This window comes from Acanthaster planci, linkage group LG02, assembly GCF_054643075.1.
Source record: "Acanthaster planci isolate LZ-2023a linkage group LG02, COTS_SCS, whole genome shotgun sequence".
NCBI classification, from domain to species: Eukaryota; Metazoa; Echinodermata; class Asteroidea; order Valvatida; family Acanthasteridae; genus Acanthaster; species Acanthaster planci.
Window position 1 is genome coordinate 25,250,166 of NC_141778.1, and position 22,756 is coordinate 25,272,921.

At 42.5% G+C, this 22,756-nt stretch overlaps 2 protein-coding genes across 2 annotated transcripts in view; one reads left to right on the forward strand and one right to left on the reverse strand.

The window, feature by feature from the left end:
* Positions 1–11,527, reverse strand: part of LOC110975943 (uncharacterized) — a 61,555-nt gene extending 50,028 nt beyond the window's left edge. The window contains exons 1-4 of the mRNA XM_087133795.1: positions 11,302–11,527; positions 8,706–8,741; positions 6,428–6,563; positions 977–1,110 (exon numbers count right to left, since the gene is read on the reverse strand). Coding sequence (XP_086989921.1) covers positions 977–1,110; positions 6,428–6,563; positions 8,706–8,741; positions 11,302–11,362 — 367 coding nt within the window. The 5' untranslated portion in view covers positions 11,363–11,527. The remainder of the gene's footprint in view (positions 1–976; positions 1,111–6,427; positions 6,564–8,705; positions 8,742–11,301) is intronic.
* A 183-nt stretch (positions 11,528–11,710) lies between these two features.
* Positions 11,711–18,815, forward strand: LOC110975919 (uncharacterized). Its single transcript, XM_022228796.2, has 10 exons — positions 11,711–12,366; positions 12,529–12,592; positions 12,904–13,029; positions 13,591–13,733; positions 15,936–16,142; positions 16,289–16,367; positions 16,701–16,763; positions 17,067–17,147; positions 17,558–17,641; positions 18,028–18,815. The coding sequence occupies exons 1-10, from the start codon at positions 11,909–11,911 to the stop codon at positions 18,133–18,135; spliced, it is 1,413 nt and encodes a 470-aa protein (XP_022084488.2). The 5' UTR covers positions 11,711–11,908; the 3' UTR covers positions 18,136–18,815.
* The last annotated feature ends 3,941 nt before the right edge of the window (positions 18,816–22,756 follow it).

Consider the following 22,756-nt stretch of genomic DNA (forward strand, 5'->3'; position numbering starts at 1 on the left):
CAGAATGTGACTTCTCCTTGAATGTGCATAAATCCTCCATGCATGGAAAGCATGTGTAAAAGTAGCCAAAATAAGCACTTAATGTACATGTTAACCTTACGACAACCCAGCAGTATAGACGTTCTGTCCATAACAAATGCAAACTCTGTTGCATGTACATGGATGTTTGCACTGGTGGGGTTTTGATATTTATAACCGACAATTAAAAATCAGAAGGTCAAATAATTAGGCATTCAATAGAACCTGAAAGTAAGGTCATGCAACAAGATTCCGGAACCCTTGCACAATCAGCCTATTGGGATTTTACATGGAGTCCTATCGTGTTTGATAGCTTTTAAAAGTATGATTCCTGACTAAAACCATCCTTTGAAACCCTCATGTCTGAATGCTACTGGTACATTGGTGTTCCTCAAGTAAATATTTGGGAAAAGTCACCAGGAGTCACCGAATTTCATTAACCTTCTTTCACATCCAGGAAACTCTCCTTGTTTATTGACACTTCATGCGCTTGTGTGAAAGCAAAATTGTATAACTTTGCAAAGATTTACCAACCTGCAGTTGATGGGTTCTAGATTCAATCAAGTTGACCTGATGCAATTCTTATCAGTTAAGGCTAGATTAAACTATTCTAGCTTAAATATATTAGTCCTTTAAGTTTCTTTGTTTATAAGTCGTAAAGTCATGCTTGAAATAATGATCTGTTTTTATTGTAGCTTTTACCAAAAGAATACCTTAAATACAATTTGAAACTGTTTATCTGCATACAAGAACACTGAATTACATGTATACTAGTCTTCATGTATTTCAGATTTCGGGGAGCGAGAGGTCAACTTTTGCAGGATAATTCTTTTAGCTTTCTTTCTTTCCTGGGCATTCACTGGGGGTTTCCAATTTGATATGCCCACCCCTTGTCCATGTATACATGTACTTCCCATCGAAACTCCAAAACACTGCCCCAAGAATCTTCAACACTTACTCCTCACAGTGATGACAAAAGAGCAGAGTGGACAACGCTTGTTCCCTTTTGAATCTGTGGCAGAATATTTAATGGTGTGTCGACCACTAGTGAAGAAGCCGCCATTGTCCGGCCCACTGTCTTCCCTCCTCACACTGCAAAAACAGAAATCAGACACACTGTTCACTGACCGGAGAAACAACATTTGGGTGCACTGCGGCTACCACTAAACAAGAGCAGATCCAAACCCAAATTTTCAGGGAGGATCATTTTTGTGTAATATGTTATGGCCTCTCTAAATTAGTGAGGGTACTTACGGGGACTTTTTACATGCTGCAAGAAGGGAAATGAGAGTGACCCCCCTAAAATCACCTTTGTCTCACAAGACATAAAAACGAAAATAAGTTTGGCTCTGTTAGGGTGCAGGACTTGGGCCTGCATTGGCCCCCGTGGATCTATCCTTATCGACCATCCAAAACAGATGCAAAATATCGCCAGCTGTGATAATGTCTTCAAATCTTGATTTATTTTAGAACGTTTACAGCCCACTTCATACAAGTGCTGCAAGTTCATGATGTCAGCCATTACAAAAGCTTCTTTTCAACGTTCAGAGTCAACAACTTAAATGTCATCTTCACGATGACTGTTTCAAGGCTCAGCGTGAAGTTATGTGTGACAACGGCATTGACCAATTCATATCCATGCTGAGAACTCGGAGCTGAGCACTCAAACCGTGAAACAGTTCACTGTAGAGCAAACAAGTTGACAGGTGCACAAGGTTGAAACTGGCAAATGTGACGTTTGTTTATGCCGCAAACTGCCCAGAAACTGGTTCTGCGGAATAATATTTACACCTCAAGTGAATCATATACTTCATGAATGTTTGCTTCATTGACCAGGAGAGCGCTAACCTGATACCTTGACAGGAAGGGAATAGATTGAATGATATTGGCAAAACAAAATGCCCAAAGGGTAAACTGCCATTTTTGAACAAGCAGTTTGGAAAGAGTTCCACACCCACATTCTCTTGACACCCAGGGCATAAACTCGAGACGGGTCTGAAAACTTCTCAGTCTTTTCTAAGTAAATCCTTCAATATTTCCGTGCTAAATTGAACTCTTTTGTACACGTTATCGCTTTCTGATGTCTGATGAACCACTGCAAGGGAGTATTAGTAATGTTCATATGAAACTCTCAGCAGTTTTTCCATCTCTCTGGCAAATCTCCCTACATGTACATGTATGTCTTAAGACTACGAGCCTCGACCTGGACCAAGAAAGGGTGCAATTCTCCTAGCAACACAGGCCCCTTTGGTGTGAAATGTACTTCGCCGGTTCACAAGCGACTACACATATGAATTAAAGTCGAATTGCTACCATGAAAATGAACACTCCTCACTGACGTGGTTCCTTTCAACTGATAAAGGAGGCAGGGGGTGCAGCTTCTATTCAAGACGAATAGCCCTGGGAACATTGTATTTTCCTTTGAGTAAAAGTTACCCTGGGGAACCATGTGGTGTCAATCCACCTCTTCAGATAGGCAGAACGATGAACCCCAAACTTCTTAACAGACATGTAGATAAAAATCAAAATCACTGCGGCAAAATTCAGGAGACCACATTTACATGTTAGAGAGTCCTTTCTATCCCATCAGTGAGTGAGAAGAACAAGCCTTTTTCACATTTCATGTGTGCATGCTCATTTGGCAGTTTGGTGAATGGAAGCTTGTGATTCTTGTAGACAATATGTTCCCCTCTAGCTTTGTTCACTTACTCACCCCGGGGGTGCTAAACTCAACAACGGAATGAGAAAATGGCTTATTCAATATGACAACTCACAAAGAACAGCAACATACATGTATCTGAAAGTGTGCTGGCCTGTTAATTTTGGTGGGATTTTGAACAAGGAAAGAAGGTTCAAAGAGCCACTAACTAAGGCATTACAATTTGTTTGTTTTTAAATTTCGAACTTTATTGGTCAGTATGACCAATCAAGGTTTAAACAAATTTTTTTTAAAAAAGGAACATCTAAGTCCCCAGTCATGCCAGTTCCATGGGGCTGTTCAGTACAATCTTGACTCTTACGCAAATTTACTTTAGACCTACTCCTCCCACATTGAATATCCTATGAATGGACATCATTCAAAGGCAAATAATCCTATTCGCTCACTCGTGTGCGCATGCGCGAACTTCGACCTTGCAACAGAAAGAGAAGATAAACAAAACCATCGCCCTCTGTGTCAACTTGTTGTGTTTTACATGCCGTTGAGGGTACATTCCACCAAATTGTTGGATTTCTGCGGGTGAGCTCATTAATATTTTGTGATCCCACAGGGTGTTTACAATAAGACATCATGCAACAATCAGGCGGGTTCATAGAGATATTTTCTACAAATCCCCAATTTGGAAATGGTAGTTCCAAGTTCAGGGTATTTCTTTCACAAAAAAACCAACCTGTGGGCTTGCAGCTACATTCAGAGCTGAGCACATACTGTACATGTAGTTTTACTACTATTTTTTATTTGCCTTTTCCGAAGATACCCCCAACATAGTAGTAAAACTGTGCGCTTAGCTCTTAATGTAGCCATCCGCCTCTCCAAAATAGGGGTTCATTACCTTCAGCACCCTGTTCCTATTTTAAGGGAACAAATTCTACTTTTTAAAAACAACTTATCTAAACAAGTTGTTGGTGATGTCCTCTTTCATATTAGAGAGAAAAGAGAACAGTGCTTTTGGTTTTTGAGGGAAATTTGGGGTAAAAACGACAGTGTACATGACCTATCCGGAGCCTGAGGGCTGTGATCAACAAATGTAAGCGAATGTAGTCTGGTTGCTTGACTTGGATGGAGATTTATTTTGATGAATCCCAAATGCCTGAGTCAGGTAACCAGACAAAAAACAAAATTGAGGGATTCGACTGAGTGGTTGTCTTTTGCCAAACTCGGGTTAGAAATTGGAAGTTTTCTTGCTCAAGTTAAATATTGTCAAAATTTACCTAAACTAGGCCGATCAGGATTGAGTAATGGTTCCTTGAGGTCAAAATGTTAGTTTGAGAAAGTGGACTTTGTTTCCTTACTATAGGGACAGGGTGCTAATGGAATGGTAATTAACCCCCAAAATAGGCTTGCAATTTGGAGATTTTGTGAAAGAAATACTCCAAAATGGAAACTATCAGTCCCAAATTTACCCTCAAAACTGTTAGGTCCAACATCCGCCCCGCTCCCGCATTCCAGGGAAATCCCAAATTCGGGATTTAAAGAAATATTTCTATGATTCCTTCTGTTTATGGCAATGTCTTATTGTAAAACCCCCGTGGAACACCAAATATTAATGAGCTCACACGCAGAAATACGATGATTTGGTGGAATGAACCCACATGATTTAATTAGATTGCAATGACATGAAAGAAAGTAGGAAGTAGGAGACTCAGTGAGATCTTCCTCAAAATCTGTGATGTCCGATTTGAAATTCCTTGTAATTTTACGTACATATAAGGTGGAAGAATCTCCTCTGAAAGTCAAGATCATTCGATTCGGTTGTCCAGCGTCCAGACCACCACAGAGCAAGGATGTGGAATTTGAGTCCATCAAGCAAGAATTACCATACCACATGGTCGGTCTCTGTCGGTTATTGACATTTTGGCGCCCTCATTTGACACGCACAAGCCATTTGTTTGATCGCACTCTCTGATCAGTGGTTGCACGACACCAAAAACGCGCCCATAGAAAACAGTGCAAAATCGGAACGAAATAGCGCCGCCTGTTGACTCTCGTGAAGGGGTTGGCCTCCATTTTTTCACTAGAAATTCAAAATTATGGCCAGAAGATCACTTTTAGTTTCAATTTCGAGGAGGTTAGCCATGATTTTTTTTATTCGTCCTTCAAGGAAGATACCCCAAATAGTAGTACAACTAAGCGCTCCTTTCTGAATGTAGCCGCCCGCCTCTAACCAAAGTAGGCCCGCAATTTGGGGCTTTTTGTGAAAGAAATAGGCCTAAGCTATCCGGAACTGGAAACTAATATTTCTGTGATGCCTCCTGATTGTGGTCTGTCTTATTGTAAAAATTCTATGGGATCACAAAATATCAATGAGCTCGCACGCAGAAATATAACCATTTGGTGGAATGCATGCACCCATAGACCGCTTGTCTTGCGCGTGATTATGAAAGGTATGGGCAAACAACGGGCGGAACGCGACGGTGGATGACAGCGCGGTCAGTGCGCATCACGCGGAACGCAGTTATATTGCCTGTATTTGTTTACATGTGCTTCAAAATACGTTCACCTTTTTTGCTCTTTGGTATTGCTATCTCTTCTTTCAACTGTTGCAACCACATTGTTTTTAATCCCCATGGGCCAGATTAAGTAAATACGGGGTTTTTTTTACAATCAAAAAATGGCTTCACAGAATTTTATGGCTGGAATTCTTCAAATTCCCTATACCATGGGGTGAATCTGCCCATAGTTTTGATTTTAGTCGGGCGCCGCGCAGATCACGAAAAACCCCTTTATTTTTAATAGGAACTGGCGGGTAGGCCTGTGCGTTTATATGTCTGTGAGCTCAATGCAGGCAAAATCACTAATAAAGCCCTTGCATCAATACTTAGTCAGTTTAATTTCAATTTCCCCTGCACGTTGTTGCTTTTGTTATCACTTTGCATGGTACTAGTGTTTCCACTTTTAAGCACATTTCCTTATTTTAGAGGAAATCCTAAAAATCCCTCCTAAGGAAATATCTAAGGAAATGAAAAATGTAAGGAAATTTTACGGAAAATCCAAATTCTGAAGAAAATTTCAAGATAATTACAGAAAAAATCATCAAAAACCAAATATCAGTGGTGTTCCAATTTAAAAAAAAATGGCAATTCAGAACAGATTTTGGGTGTGTGGTATATACATTATACGCGGCTTCTTGCCCTTGGGGTCTCATCTGCAAAAGTTGCTATCCAAAAGCCACGTTTCGCGGCGGTGTCGGCGCAGCTAGCTGTTTGACTGATTCCCGTCCGAAAGAGGTCCGAAGACATCAACATACCTAGCAAGGTACCAGTGGGTATTGTTGTGACTCGTTAGTTTGAGCCTCAGTGGTCTAACAAGCTTATATGTATGAGGCAGGGTCGCCGCTGCAATCACTGCACGATTTTTTTATGCCTAGGGTGAATTCAAAATGCATATTTTAAGGGAAAAAATAAGGAAATTCAAAGAAAAATAAGAAAATCTCGGAAAAAATCCGGTTTTGAGGCAGTTTAATTTTGAGCATGGTACTGCAGCTGCGAACACATTCCGTGTCCCGAAGCGCGTTGCTTTGTAGAGTACCCAACACGTCGAAAAAAAAGTCGTATAGCCATATAATTTGCTTTCGAACAAAATCATAACCGATCAAATCAGCGGGTTTGCGGATAGGCCATACTGGGCACTAGTTTCACTAGTAGAAGAAAGAAATAGAACAAAACATGGACCACATTCATCAAGACTTACGTGACCGGCGCGCTTCTGTCGCTTGCTCTTGGTTCAGTCCATCGGAAAATCTTGCCCGGTGACAAAGCATCTGGATGTAAAGTCTGGGAGGAGGGACAAGTTCCGTCGACCAGTTCCGGTGGTTGCGTGTCTGGGGCTACGCGAGTAAGCGAAAAAAAGCAAACACTTCAGGAGCGCACTCGAAACATCCACTTACACACCTAACCACAAGTTTGTTAGAAAACTATTTTCGGTTTTTTTTTCGGCGCATTGTAACTGTCCATTTTGCACTTCAAAAAAATCTGAAAATCGAGGCCCCCCCCCAAAAAAAATTCCATCGGAACTTTGTAGTAGGTGAGTAAAATCGAGATTTTTGGATTACACAATCGGGAGTTTAATGAAATTTCACTTGTAATGTTATTTGAGGTAAAAACTATTGCGTCGGCAAGGCAACAAGGGGAAACAACCAAAGTGCGCCAGGCCACTAAAGTGCACATCAACAATAATTTAGGACATACCCTTTGCACATCTCCCACGGTCACCACTCAGCCTTAAAAGCCAGATCACCCATAGAATGAGAACTATGATCCGGGAAATTAATGTTCATATTGAAATAAGATGCCAGGACTGGATCGTAGCTCTGAATGCGCGGGAGTGTAACCCCTCTCCCTTCGCCATTGTCGGCAAAGTTCGATTTCGTCCTCGTTTCGTCATTTTTTTTGGGGGTGCCGCTATTGTCCATCGGAAACAAAGACTCGCTTTCTTCAGCAAGTGAAGTCTGTAAGTCAGTGCAAATATGCCAACGAGGCGACGCTTAATTTGAATTTATGACGTCACTGCCAAATATTTGGGCCGTGATTTTCAAAAGTTGAACACTCGGTCAGTGTCTTCATGTATTTACCACAGGCACGTAATTATGTCCGTCGTCCAGCCGTGGCGACTCCATATCAATTTCGGCCAATTTTGTCACTGAGCACCCAACTCCCAGCCTCGGTTTCTTTCCCGCCGCTTATGAACTGGTCACGTGGCAGACGGGCAAATTTGCTGGTAGAAATAATTTTACGCTTTGATAAGTAAAATTTGAAGCTTTGCATGGTGGACGAAACATGAGGAATGGGTTTGTGGGTACACCATGGAATCAATCTCTTTCGGACGAGGTGGGGTTCTTAAAAGAACCGGTGAGTATCAACTCTCCTGAGGACGGCCAGAGCACACTGGCTGAAACGTCGAGTTTGTACTCACCGGTTCTTTTAAGAACCACACCTCTCCCAAAAGAGATTGATTCCATGGTGTACCCGCAAACCTATTTCTCAATTTTACGCTTTGCATTTTTATTTTATTCTCTAGCTGCATGAGTTTTAATAGCCCCATGCTGGCTGAGTAATGGACAGCAACTCAATGAACTCAGTGTACGCACATTTATAAGGTGCATTGTATACACTATCCCTTTTTAGCTGTTTGGATGATCCCTGCAGTGGTGTGGAGCTGGGATGTCATTTCTAGGCCATGATGCATTCATGATTTTTTTTCGGAGAGGCCCGACAAAAAGCCGATGAGTTGAGGCTTGCACATATAGATTGTGTACATTTCAAAATTTCTGATGGGGGGGGGCAGCCGGGGCACGGTACCCCGACGAGGGGGCATGTGTTCGCAAAGGGTAATCATCACAGAGGCAAGCAGGGCAAGCAGGTTCCTTAAATTGTTAGTGGCCTTGACCCCAATAATGTACCAAAAACGATTAGGTGACAATCCGACTCGCAGGGAAACGTCGTATAGTGAAACCCACAAGATATAAACCAATGCTATTACGAGACTTCCTTTCTGTATCCCACGCCTGATACTGTACCGGTATACATCGGGAAGGTCAGGCAGAAGAAGAGCGGACGTATCACCTAACTAAAGCCGATACCAGCGGAAAACCGGGTAGCGTGTGACACTTCGAAAAATAAAACGACCCCTCATTCCGAGAATGAAGTGAACAAACAAGTCTGTTTGTTGATAACATTGATGCGAACATCCGGGTGCGCGTATAAATCGGGCAGTTTCAAGCATCACGCTTGAGGTTCAAGAGAAAAGGAGAAAAAGAAGACAGCATGTAAAACATGAGGATTTTTAGAAGGAAGTCTCCAACATGCTGTAAAATAATTCCAGGAGATCATTACAATGAAATCTAATTCTCTGAAACACAGTATCTTTGTAAACTTTTTGGCATAAGTTGAGTCAGTCTGTGACTGTGATATTTTATAGGCGAAGTGCATTGTGTAGGCCATCTCTAAACTTTCATACAAGTGGTACTTACGTGGACCTCCGCCTCCTCGACCACCACGGCATGCATCTGAAAGGGATGGGGGGAAAAGGAAATCAGATCAGAACCGCACTCACACGCACATTCCTCAGCTTGACGTGCGCCTGCATTTGGCAAATCACGACGCACCCTATACGGCCGTTTCACAAAAGTGCGCCACCAAGAGCTTGCAACGCGTTGGCCAATCACAATGCGCGAAATTTGTCGACCCAATGCGCGTTTCGAAAGGGTTGATAAATTTTGCGCGTTATGATTGGCCAACGTGTTGCAAACTCTTGGTGCACGGTGCACTATTGTAATCGCCCGTATTAGTCGATTAGGCATGTAATCGCGCGTGTACCAACTGTCACGCGTTGTGCTGCAACAGTCGTAGTGTGGTTCCGTGCCCAAAGATTCACTGACGACTCTTGATAAAAAAATCTTAGCTCAGGCATCACTCACGGACATAAATAGATATGAATAAAGGGTCAAGGGTCACAGGTTGAGACCCCGGGTGTTTTCGATTTCGTCAGTGCCAACATGTAAATAATAGGGCTTTTCCCATATCCAGTGGGAAATACAGCAAGTGTATCATGACCCCAATGAAAGGATGTTTCAGGCACAAAGCCTGCATTGGTCGAAGAAAGTTATATTCTGCATTTCGTCTGGCATTGATTTCGGCCGAGGCGACCTTCGATTTCAGTGTAAATTCAAATATCGTATAGGATCAACAGCTGCCATAGGATACGGGAGTTTATGTTCAATCTAGCCCATACCTACCCAGCCGGGAATAGCCGAGCATCAACGGTACCATCCAAACATGCCGAATACGGACGGGACGACTTAGGAATATTTCTGCTATTTCCAGAAAACTAAAGGAATTCCTCCAGTCTTGGTCACGTGGACATTGGGTGATACCGGACCCAACTTCGTTCCCACGGGTACTTTCTTACCGCGCCACGTTGGTTCCCACCATGCCTTACGCGATCTAACCCCTGGTAATTTCGTATATCCTACAATATGGGATATTTAAATTATACAGATAAGTCTTAATTTTGCCCGTCCTTTATTCAGCCTTTTTATTTGAAGACGTTGCACGCGCAAAATGCACAACAGTTTCATATTACTAGTAAAACTAAGTGTCTTTACTCAGAGAGGACCTGGAGAAAAAAACAGCATACTGCAAAGTAAAAAAGTGAATCCAAAATCTATCAAAAAGTATTTGGTAAACACATGAAACATTTCCATTTTGGAAATTCCCATTTTGCAGTTCAACGAAATACTGAATATGAAAGGTTATGGACAAAACTTAACAATGCCATTGATTTCATCAAGAACCGTATTTTCTATTTGACTTTTATGGGCTGTTCTAGACGCCGTCTACGCAGCGCAATCTAGTTCTGCAATGGCTGTTTTCACGGTTTACGCACGTAACATGTACGCGTGCACTGACTACATACGGTGCCCTTGGCCTTCGGCATTCTGCTTGAATGAGGCCTTTATTATTTCAGTACATTGCATGCAACACCGGGCACTTATGCCATATAATAGCAAATAGACCTCGGTTTCAAAAGTGTACTTCTTGTGACACCCACACGGGCTTAATATACGATTACTGCGGAATGTGGGAATTCACAGCATCGGTGTTCCGTTTTGGTAGATGTGCAGAGTCCGGTCCGGAGAAGAAAAACTCCAGCCAAAAGCTATCAATATGAACTGTGAACCTGAATTCATGCCTTTCCCCACCACAGCTTATGCGTTTGAAACATCCGAAAAACTGAATTTTTGTTTCAGATCTTAAAATACCTTGCCAAACGTAAAAACGTCTCCCTGGGATAAGAGCATTGGTTCAAAGTAATCACAGTTTGGGCACACTCTGATATGAATATATGTCTCCATTTTATGAATGTGTAAGAGATCAGTCTAACCCTGCTGTGTAAATAATATTTGCCTTCTTTTTTGTGCCCCAATTTTGCAAAAAGTGCATTTTTTCATGGTATGAAAAGTATAACCTTTATACGTCTGCAAATAATCCACAGGATCAGACATGCGCAATTGAAAAGTGCGGGTGAAACAAACGTCTATACATAGTGTACTACTCCAAATATCCAGCAGTAGGTGTGCTTCAGTGATACACCTTTCCGACACACAGTATGTGTGTGCGTAGATGAGCATATGTCTTTTATTTTGCTAAACGCTGAGATGTTTTACATCCTGGAATTAAAAGAAACTGAAAAAAAAACTCTTAACCCGACTGCTGGGCATACTCTCGTTGGCTATACCGTGAATTAATTTAAAATAAAATACATAGCTTTAAAATCCCGGCTACCACATCAGATACAAAGTTAGCATTTTTCATCATTTGTAAACTGTAAGAGACTGGATCGGGTTCCTTTTTTCCCTGAATTGTTTAATATTCTCAGTAATAATGAGAAACTTGAAATAAATAATTTGGTCAAATCAATTTAATTGGGCCAGTGTGCGCCTTCAAAGGAAATAGCACAGATAGCCAGACCACAGAGTTAAAATGTTCTCAATTGTCCATCAAAAAGCTGCATAACAGTCACTGGACCTGTTGCAGTTAACATGCGTTGGGAAATAATAAACTTACCTGATGCCAGGGGAGAAAGCACAAGAAACAAAGCCACAGCAGCCTCGAAAAATAACTTCATGATTTTCAAATCGCAGAGTGAAGACTGAAGTCAATTTGCCTTGTGCTCGACTTTAATTATCGCCGAGAGGGTAGACTCCGCCCCGTCAAGCGTTGACTAGCTCCAGCAAACTGCGCAATGCAGGGGTCAAAGAAGGGTGACTAGTTAAGCGCCTTCGATGTAAACCATACGGAAGCTCAACACTGATTGGACACAAGAGGTGGACGTCACGGACGGTGGGGGAATTTTCGAAGTGGTTCCCTTTTTTGTAGTATTGTCTAGCATGGATAACAATAACGGGCCAATTCTCCCGGAAAGGTGCATGAAAGCAAGTGGTCGACGCACAGGCCCCTCAGCCGTAGGACTTGCACATGCGTGATCGCACTCGATCGCCCGTGGCGACCCTTTTTGTTTACCCAGACTCCGAGAACCTATTTGCACGCTTCTAAAAACACTATTGAGCTAGACCTTAGTGCGACAGTTCTGAGCAGACATTGATGTTGCTCTATTCAGCGTTTGATATTTAGAATTCACAACCATTTGTGGGTACACATCGAAAGTTTAAGTATGGAGACTGCAGACATAACGGCCAAACTCATTGTATGTCTCGTAGCATCCTTACATTTCTCAGCTGCTGAAGATGTTCAATCGGCTCATTCTCACGATCAGTCCTCTTCCACGACCTCGTTCCCATCCGGCCACCTGAAGCCTTTGGCTTCCGAGTCTACCCGCCTCCCCGTCTCGGTCATCGAGGAGTTCCCCTCCCCGTCCGAGTTCTTTCGCGACTATGTCTACCCTTCAGTTCCTGTTCTCGTCAGGCAGGGAGCGCGGCGTTCGCCGGCCTTCCGGAAGTGGACCGACGAGTACCTGAAGAGCTTGCCCGAGTCTCAGGAACTGATCCGTGTGGAGATGCGGAAGGTGGAGGAAAGACAACTACCGAGGATGGAGATGCCCTTGGCTGAATTCCTCGACAGATATCAAACCCACGATGAGTACCTTGTCGCAAAAGTTCCAGATTACTTGAAGTAAGTGTGGGGACTTTCTCATTCCTGTGCTACCCATTTTACTCAGTAACGTCGTAACTACATCATGTGTTTCCCTTAATGAAATGAACACGGGCTTTGACTCATGTTCTTGCTATCTTTCTGTCTTATGTTGTCTTGTTCCTTGACTTTGTCTCCTCTCAGGAAAGACGTGCTACTTCCGCCATCTTTGCATTGCACAAACGTCACTGCGAATTTGCTGGAAACGGTAAGTATACTGCTTTAGAGATGAAAAGACAGTTTTAGTATGAACTACTGCTTGGGATTTATTTGATAAGGGGCGGGAGGACGTACAGATCACCTAACAAACCGTACTGAACAACCAACAGATCTTTTAATCGACCGACGGACTAACAGACCGACCGACTAACCGGCAGACCAGCGGAATGGCCCTCTGACTACATCAACCTTGACCCTGTTTTTCATGATTTACTTGTATTTCCAAAACAACAAATTACGCAATGAATCATTTGCAAAATTTGTAGGTACTAAAAGTATTCCTCTTCCTCATTTTGACAGATGCTTTGGTTTAGTAGCGGCGGTACCAAGTCTCATTTGCATACCGACTACGTAGACATCATCAACTGTGTGTTCAGAGGCCAGAAAGACTTCCTGCTTGTCAATTACACCAAGTACAGAGACCAGGTAAACATCGCTTCCGAACTGCAGAGGTGATATTATGCATGGCTGGCCGGTCACGAAAGACCTCGCGGCTTGCATTTTTTTTGTCATTGGAAGTACATGTATTTCATGTTTACCTCCAAATCCAGACATTCCGGGGGAACCCCCCCCCCGCTCTTAGACAACCAAAAAAGTTTTAAAATGTGATGAATAATACAAAATAACTAAAGTAAGTGCACAAAGTATGTCGTGTATATTTCATTATCGTTTTCGTTTATCTGCAAAACTGAGAAATTTAAACAAATCGCCGGCCTGACCCCCCTGGACAAATTTCTGGATCCACCCCTGGGTAAGCCCGTTCACCTTTTGTGATAGTGTGTCTGGGGAGGTGACAGGGCAGATGTGTAAAGTCTTTTCCGGATCAAAGAAATCACTAGAAATCAAGATTTTCTTGATTTAAGAACGTGGGCTAAATATTTAAGGCCTTTGTTCTGATTCGGAAGTTGTCTTTCGCATATCAACAGTAATTTTTTTCGAAACTAATATAGCCATTTTGTTTTGCACAAATGCCTCTAAATGTTGTAGATTGTCTACGACCACCCAGAGGGATTCTACTCGAGCGTAGACGTTGAACGAGTTGACTTAAACAAATTTCCCGGACTGAGAAACCTCGAGTTCATGGAGGCTAAACTGGAAGCCGGCAACTGCCTCTACCTCCCCTTCAAATGGTGAGGATTTGTGCTTAACCACCTATCTTTGTTCCACAAGTAGATAGCAGGCCATGAAGTTGCCTATCTTTTTCCCACTAGTGGATAGCAAGCCATGAAGTTGCCATGCTCTGACATAAAGGATTTAGTGCACAAGTGCGAATGAGAAACGAAACTTCGATTCAGTGAGATTTTAGAGGATAGAAAACAACCAGAAATTTCAAATCAACAATTGGTCTGCCAGGGGTTTTGTTGTTTTACATTTCAATAATTTTCACACCGGGAAACAGCCTCCCGCTTCTATATGATCAAATATCAACGAAAACAAGTCCGGGGAAGATTCCAGCCTTTTCATGTCACCCGATTAGGCCACATGCTGACATGCAGTTGGAGCTTTCTGATCCGCGGGGTATGTTTTCTTCAAAGGAAGCTGACAGCGCTATATGACCCAATGGCAATACCGAACGTCCAGAGAACGTTCTGATATCCTGTTTTGCAGCTCCCATAATTAGGGACCTACAATGTACAAAGCTGTTCGGCCTTACATTTTATCTGTCCCGGACACATTAGGAGGTGTTAACTAGTGGAAAAACTCCAGCCGTTAATTTTCCGCCGAAGTAACGGATATGCTGATTCGTTCTAGTTTTCTGATGCCGGGAAACAGCCTCCCACTTTTATGTAACAAAATATCAATGAAAACAAGTCCGGGGAAAAATTGGGCTTTTACATTATATAGACCACCTGGCCTTCTGTGAAACTGCTGCCGGAAGACGCTGAAACGCAAGAAACTTCTGCCAAATAGCAATGTTATATGCAATCCGTCAGTGGAAATGACAAGAGTCGTGCCTACACATTTAGCTCGAAGCAGGAAATAGGTATAAAAAGGCTAAATCTTTGTACAGGGTGCATTGTCTTCATTACGAAATCAAACATTCGCAAATGTCAAAAATCTTGCTTTACAGGAAATGTACGGTTGTAGACAATATTTCTGTGCTTGCATTTTTGATCAACAGTCCACATACTGTTCAGAATATAAATTTGAAGAACGTGCAGTGTTGAATGACATCTGTTTTCATAAACATTAAAAGTACAGCAATAAACCTTTTTCGCTTTGAATAAGAGCTTGTTCGTTTTGTGAATGCTTATGAAAAAAATCCTTCCAAACACGTATACGAAAGAAGCACTTCCCACGTACACACAGCAGTGGCGTAGCTGGGATTTCAGTCGGGAGCACAAAAGGGACACCAGCATCTTAATTATGGGGGGGGGGCACCAGGTATGTTTTTTTGGGCAAGTTTCTTTAGCCTTGTTCAATATCCATTCATCCTGGTTTTTTAGAGGGGGGAGCACCTGAGGAATTTTGGGGACACGTGCCCCCAGCACCCCCTCCCGTCTACGCCACTGATCAAAGTCTGTATTGAGTGAGGGGGTGCATAGACTGTGGCGGGGGGGAGATTAGATTTGAAAAGCATCATAAGGATTCTGATGAAGCAAATTCTGGCTGGATGAAAATAGGTTAAACGGGAGGAAAATTGTACTTTGTAAAGGGGCAGCTAAAATCCTGGCTACATGCGGGCCTACCCAATGTGCGTTGAACGGGCAACGAATATCATCAGTGAAGGTTTGGCTACAGTGTTTATGAGATGACCCAAACTTACATGTAGCTCTGCCCGCTCGACAGGTATATGAGGAAGTCTCCGACAGTTTCACGCTATACCTTCCGGCCATGAATTTTGACCTGTTGTGTTTACTGAAGCTGGAGAGAAAAAGTAGCAAGAACGTGGCTCAATAAATTTTCTTCATTGTATTCAGAATAGTAGACTGTCTAGGGACCGTGAACATGAAAAGCCCCTTGCTTCCCCAAATTCTGAACTGCAACGCATGGTTCACACGGGTGCTATGGTATTGTGCACAGTCGTTGCCAATTTACCGTTTGAGTAAAAAAGTGAAGTTTAACTTAACACTTGAAGTGACTGTTAGTTTTCATATCTCAAGTTATCGTTAGCATGATGGTAGCTTACGCACCTCCTAATATTAATTATTAATATTATATTCAAATTACATGTGAATAAAGCATTATTATTATAATAGAAATTTTAAAACGTCATTTCCATTTTGACGAGGGTAGACACAGCGTTTACTGAAGGAGAACTCACGTTGCATACCATAAAACAATTTTATCGCTTCTCTAAAATTCCGCTGTTTCTTGCTGCATGTGTTTAGGATACATCAGGTGAATTCGCACGGCAGCAATGTTGCGGTCAACATATGGTGGAATCACCAGGCCTATGCCGTGCCCAGCCCGGAGTCCTGCGGGAGGCTTGATCCAGGGCTCTCGCTGGCCGATGTTCGCTTCTATTACCACGAAGAGCCAGACGCTTACAAACGGCGAGATCTCCACCCAGAACTGGATTTCGTCGAAGACCCGGCGTGAGTCGCATTACGTTCCCTGTAGTGCCCCCACAAAACTTGCCCACTACACAGGAAGCAAAACGTCTGACTGAAGGAGATCGCGTATGTTTCAGAATTATTTAAGAGGACGTTTCACCTTTTTTATTGTCTGATAACGATTTCAGGGCAAATTTGATGGCATTCATGGACGAAAAGGAGACCGAGTCGTTGACAGAGCGGCAGTTTCTGGAATTCATGGACATGGTAACGGCGAAGCAAAACCTTTTCTTATGGCATAATTGTAAATATTTCTTATCATTCTTCATGTCACGTGCATTCTTCGGTAGATCAACGGATTCAGCAGAACCTGTCACTGAGTACTCGATCTGTATTTGTCACACACTTGTTGCTAGTACATCTTGCCCGTTAGACACCACTTGCCATTTGTCACGTGTAGTGAACATAATCAAGTCAAGCCCCACTTCATTGTGAAGCTGATCCGATTAAGACACCGTTTAGAAATTAAAAAACCTACAAATCAAACCATAACTCGAGTTTGGCTGTCACATCCGACCTGATCCGGTTTTTCCATCGTAGATAATGCCAGGACAAGATCACGGTGACATTTGGACCGAGGAGGCCTTGGGTCTCGTACACCAGGTAACAGGAATTCTTATTTCTTTTGGGTGCCGCAGAAAAAAAATGAATTGATTTTGAATAACTTGCGCTCAGATTCGCATGATTTTAAACGTTAAAGGTTATGGGTTACTTATCGACGCAAGGAGGGGGAAAAGACGTTTAAAAAGAAAAGTCCCAGTTTCGCTCCTTGGGCTGATTGTCAAAAAGTGACAATTCGGAATCACATGAGAACACTGCTAGCTCAGTAAATTCATCCAGCCGGTCGTCGTTGTCCCCCCGTTCATTTGAGTTCACGCTTGTTCCGTGAATTAATCTATCCTGCAGATATTCCAAATACTTGACATCGATGGCGATGGGGAGATAGCATCACAGGACGCAGAAAAGTTTCCTAAAGATATTAACAAGGTGGGCCACTTGAAACATTTCGGCACTGTGCTCCTTGAGAAACATATCCGCTCCGTGCATGCAGAGAGTCGTCGTCTAGATACAGCGTGTGCAATGACCCCATACAAATTGAATTGCCTACAGCACAGAACCAAACGACAACTTCACTGATTTATGTTCTCTGTGACAATCTGTCACTTTCCTTGGCTTAACAGGTCAATTTATTGAGCTGCCGTTTTGCGATCACCTCCACGAAATGGGTACCGGTACTGTTCTTGAAAATGAGCTAAGGACTATGGGCAACATAAACTCGTCCGACTCAATTGAAAAAAAAACCGGGAGTTTTAGGCATTTGCTCCCTTGCGTTCTCAAAAAATCATGACCGGGATAAAGCTAACGAAATATTATCTTCCTTCTATGGCCTTCCTCAGTTTCTGCCCTTTTCCATCAATTTGGGACAGAAGATGATGGTCTTGGGTGACATCGTCGATGGGCAGATCACAAAACAAAAACAGGTACACACAATGACTTTTACATGTTTATGGCATTCTTTGAAAATGTGTGCCATTGTGATTTAACCCGATGCTCAATTTTTGCTTTGCCATTTTAAGGAGTGCTCGCACGCTCTTTCCTTTTTCATGACAATAATTTCCAAGTTCACACCCAAAACTGTCATGCTATTTTGGGCAGAAATCTGAATGTTACAGCCAAGAGTTAGGAAGTTGCACACAGAGTATATCACCCAAAAATTCATCGAATGGATTGTTAAAGAGTTTTGAAAATTGGAGTCATTTGTGTGGATTTGAATCCCAAAGTAAATTCACTACTGTGCCCTTGATGCAGGTTGTTTTCCAGGTTGTATGATCATGTAAAACACACTGTGTTGACCTTCCTCTCCCAGGAACTTCTGAAGAACTTTGGAAAGGTGTCGCATGCTGGAAGCGCACCGTCGCTCCAAGCCAACAGCAAGGCCAATGAACAACCTCCTATGTCCAAGCAGGAACTGTGACATTTCAACAAGTAGTTATACAACATACCTTGACTGGCTATACACTTTTCCGCTCTATTTTAAAGAAATTGTAAAGATTTTATGGGAGAATCAAGTGAAAATGATCAGAGTTTTTTACTTCTTGCCACTGACACCGCTGTCTGCAAGCCTGTAACCCGGATATTGTTTATTGTCATAATACCTGTAGTACTGTTGGACGGGGAAGTCCCGACGGAGTCCCAGCGTTGCAACACGACACCGCTTGCGGTTGGACACAAAAATCCTGAGTGTGTAATGAATGATTATTCAATAGAAGTGTTCCAGGAATGTCTTTCGTATTTAGTAACCCAACCATGGAGTTGCATGCAAACTGGAAAAACACTTCATCATCCAGTTCCATTATAAACCCAGTGGAAACGAAACGCTGACAATTGTGGGGAGAAGTCCTTCCTTTCAGGAATCTTGGTTGAAAACTTTCGTACTCCGAATGTTGATATCGCGAGAATCAATAGCGCTTGAAATTAAGTGTCTTTATAAGTTGAAGGAGATCTCTCTGGATGGATATGCTGTCGCTCTGCTAGTTAATAGTGTCATAACAAACATAATTTGGTTTCAGCTTCTATCGTCAGCACCCCTGGTGTGTATTGTATCTGCATTACATGGTGACAGCTTGCGATAATAATATTAATTGCGTAACTGAATCTCCATGTCTTAGCGGAAACACCGCTGAAATTTCCATTGTTTGGCACACCGTCCATGATTTGGTATTGGTAAAATCTGCTTTAGTTAAAGGGGATCTGATTAGGCATTGTCTAGGGGCCGTGCATGTGAAAATCGAGACAGGTAATAATGTTTTATTCATGTCAACATTTTAATAATTTTTTTTCTTTCATTTTAAGACCCTCCGAAAATATCTTTGAGCAGGTATTTTTATTTCCAAAAAGTGAAAATAAGACGTAAATTTCATGAAATGAAGCAGCTGCTTGCCTGGCACGAGGTCCTCTGGCCCTCATTACGTATGCAAAGGATACTACATATGGGACATGCGCAGTTAATGGTTTCCCTCTGAAACTAAAGGGTGCAGAGCACTAATTCAAGCGGTTTTGATCCAAGCAGAAACAAAGATGTCACAGAGACCTTGAGTCAAGTCTGCAGTCACGATGGCTGCAAACAGAAGAGACCTTTCCTCGGTTCCCGAGATAACCTTCGGGTTTGTGGAGGATTACGTCAAAAGGACTCCAAAAGTAGTGGAGAGCAATAGCTTAGTAAAGAATTCAAGCATTTTTTCAGAAGCCTATATTCATAATCTGAAGGGTAAAGCAGTTTATTCACGGGATTTTATCTAGGAGTTTTGTTGACGTTGCATGCACGCACCGTTTATGTCTAGGCCTGAACGGTAGTTGTCGCCACGATTGAGCAATTTGAAGACTTTTTTGCCATTCAACGGGTTACGTTTAATGGTTATGCTATTTTCCTTTCGAAGTTCAGAATTCTATAGATGCCAATTCGAAAAATACCGACGTTTTTTTCATTATGCTGGGCGCGATCGACCACGGAGGAAGGAAAAGACTCGATCAATCGCAATGCATCAAAGTGTAATAACGCGTACGATGTAGGACAAGTGACGATTTTTATACGAACATCTTAAGTGCCAAAAGAAGTCGTTTCAAAGTCAAAATCTACCCTGAATAGTGGCCCTTACGCAGACCCGGAGGCACGCTTGCAGAGAGGTGGTACGCTCGTGTTACATGCCTTTTCAACCAATAGGATGTCGTTTGCTATTGAAAAGGTTTGCTACATTTGTAATTGCATTTGCACCTAAAGTGGAAAGTTTTTTTTAGTAGCGTGTTAGGGCCACATGCATAAAAATTAAGACATTTCTTCACATTTCATTTTTGTGTTAAATTGGGTAAGCTCGCGGCCACAATCATTCGTTGGGGAGCCCTCTACTGAAATTGGTTTCTTTCGAGGTCAAGGGTAAAACTCTCATGTCGCGATTCGGATGCGATATATGACAATGATCTTTTCATCTCTACATTAAATCTCTCAGAGTGCATAACTGTACATGTACCGACATTATTCCCTATATCAAGGTGAAATTAGCAAGGTTCCTCGATCCTACGTTTTGCAGAGTTGGATGCAAACACAATCGGTAAGCTTATAGTTTTATTTAATGTGAAAATGTCGGGTAAATTTGAAATATTTTATGTGTTCATTAGCAGTTTTCTGTATGATGTTTCACGCGCTTGGTGGCTACAGACATTCCGTGGTGATGTTGGCCCATGACAATAACATAAACATGGGAATGAGCTAGTTCGTATTCCATAGGTCAATGGTTTAGAAAGACTACCGGCTTCCTGACTCCACTTTGTTGGCTGTGTACAAAGTCGCGCGTGTTTAGTGTTATTTCGAAGCATTTCCTAAAAAACATTTGAAATAATTTTCGGTCCCAGATTCATGTCTTTCAACATTTTGGCGGTGACTGACCTTCATCTTGTTCACTGATATCATAACTACCGCCAGAACTTCTTTATTTCGAAGTTTGGACTTGATCAGTGATACTAACCTTAAGTCCAAATTTCGAAAAAGAAGTTCAAACGCCAAAGTTAGTGGGTCTAATCATACCTGATGCAGTCATTCAGCCTACAGCTTTCATTGTTATTGTTATGAAATCAAGTATTCAATGTTTGTTGCTTCAGTTAACAAACCACCAGTACCACCTCCAATTACCAACATCTTCAGGCCGAGAGGTCTTTCTGTCCTGCCTCATGCCATTTCCCTAGTTCTGCACCGGGGAACCTAAGGATGTTTGCGCCTCCGCCCTCCCCAGAGTTTTCATATCAAGCGACTGTAACTGTACTCTCTTGTGACACAAATGGGGAAGGGGGCGCTTCAGCATCCTGAACTTTGACATTTAGAATTCTTACAAGTTCAGCTCTTTTCCCAGTGCCGTAAGTTGCAAATAAAACCTAATGATCCTGTTGCATAGGAATCAACTTAAAACGATTAAAGGATAATCTATTGCGACATTTTGGGAGTTTCAAAAAGTGCAACAGGAACTCTTTGCACTTTGTTTACTCACACACAAACTATGCACTTTGAAAAACAACGCGTGGACGTTGCTTGCACTCACCTTACGACTATGTTCAGAGACGAGTTGCGCACAACGAATGTTCTCAGTACAGTACGTGCAGGTGGGTACAGGCACACGTACATTGTGCATATAGTGACACCGCATGTAGTGACAAAACTGCAGACTAAATTTAAGCCTTCGTTACCTTAAAGACTAACAAAGGAAACAAATGAGGATGAAGAATATGATGTGGACACGGTTTGTTATTTCCTGCCCTACCGACTTCTTTTTATCTTTTACACATGCTCTCTGAATCCTGGTATGCAGACAAATAACAAGTAGTCCATTTATATTTTAATCTCAACATTGTTCCTTAACCCATGCAACCCTTGACCCATTTCTAACCCGTCGTCCTTTATCTCAAGCCAGTTGTGGATAAACATAATAACCAGGAAGAACAAACGAGACCGTACTTCAAGTTCGAGTCCAAATTTCACTGTGGATAAGGGTCCGTATAAAAAATGTTTGTACGCGTGTTTGATGATGAAGTGTTGTTCAGTTGCTGGATTAGTGTCTGCAGACCGTCTCAACCCATTAAACACACGCGTAATTTAACGGTGCGAACTGTACCCGACCAAGTCGTAGTACATGTCATAGGCATGTCCACAGAGTTTTGCGAACCCCGGTGAGTTGGTCTAAGGGTCAGTGCCGCGTTTCACTTTCACGAATATATAGTTCCCTGAGTTTTGACCCCAAGCCTGATTTGCTTTCAGCAGAAACATAATAACATTAAGCCATATTTAGGGAGTTTCTTAACAGTTTTTTATTTGACTTTCAACATTAAGTTTCTTCCATGGGTTCACGAAAGTTTAACATTTCGGCAGCCGGTGTAGATGGTAATTCTGTCCCCTCCAGGAAATTTTGTCCCCCCCCCGCCATTTTGCGACACAGAAGTTGTCACGTGTTGGATGGATAGATTTAGTCCACATGAAATACATTCTTTTAGCTTTTCATCAAGCTGTCAAAATTTGGGGGATATGAGATGTAACATCAACCGAACTATGTTTCAGCACGAAATCGGAAAAGGTAGCAATCCGTAACCTGCATACGTTTTGCACGCGTAGTACTTCTCAGTCTCTCGGCGCGGCGCAGGGGAGCTATAAGAACCACTCGAATCTCTTACCTGTCATCTTGCCGTCTCGCCGAGCCGCAGCGCGCGAACCATGGTCGAAGGATTGTCCAGGATAGCTCCCCTCATCCAACCACCGTGTTTCGACGTAACGAGCTTCCAGAAAAAAAACACGGCGTCTGTCTAAACGCTGCACGAAAGCAGTTGAAATAAAGTGGTGTTCACAGTCTGGGTGATAGACTTGTGGTGTTCCGCGGAGGACACGTTTCCGGCGGGGGGGGGGAACAAATTTACCGTTGAGCATGGGAACAAATTTGCCTGGAGGGGGATAGATTTACCTAGATTTACCGGATCGCAACATGGTAAAAGTGTCCAGGTAGGACACATTTACCAGGGGGTCAAGTTTAACCGTTTACACCAGATTTCAGCTGGTAAGATCG

Coding starts and splice junctions, on each gene's coding strand:
- LOC110975919 (XM_022228796.2), top strand. CDS start 11,909: ATGGAGACTGCAGACATAACGGCCAAACTCATTGTATGTCTCGTAGCA. Junction 13,734..15,935: donor CTCTACCTCCCCTTCAAATG/GTGAGGATTTGT, acceptor GCATGTGTTTAG/GATACATCAGGTGAATTCGC. Junction 17,148..17,557: donor TTCCTAAAGATATTAACAAG/GTGGGCCACTTG, acceptor GGCCTTCCTCAG/TTTCTGCCCTTTTCCATCAA.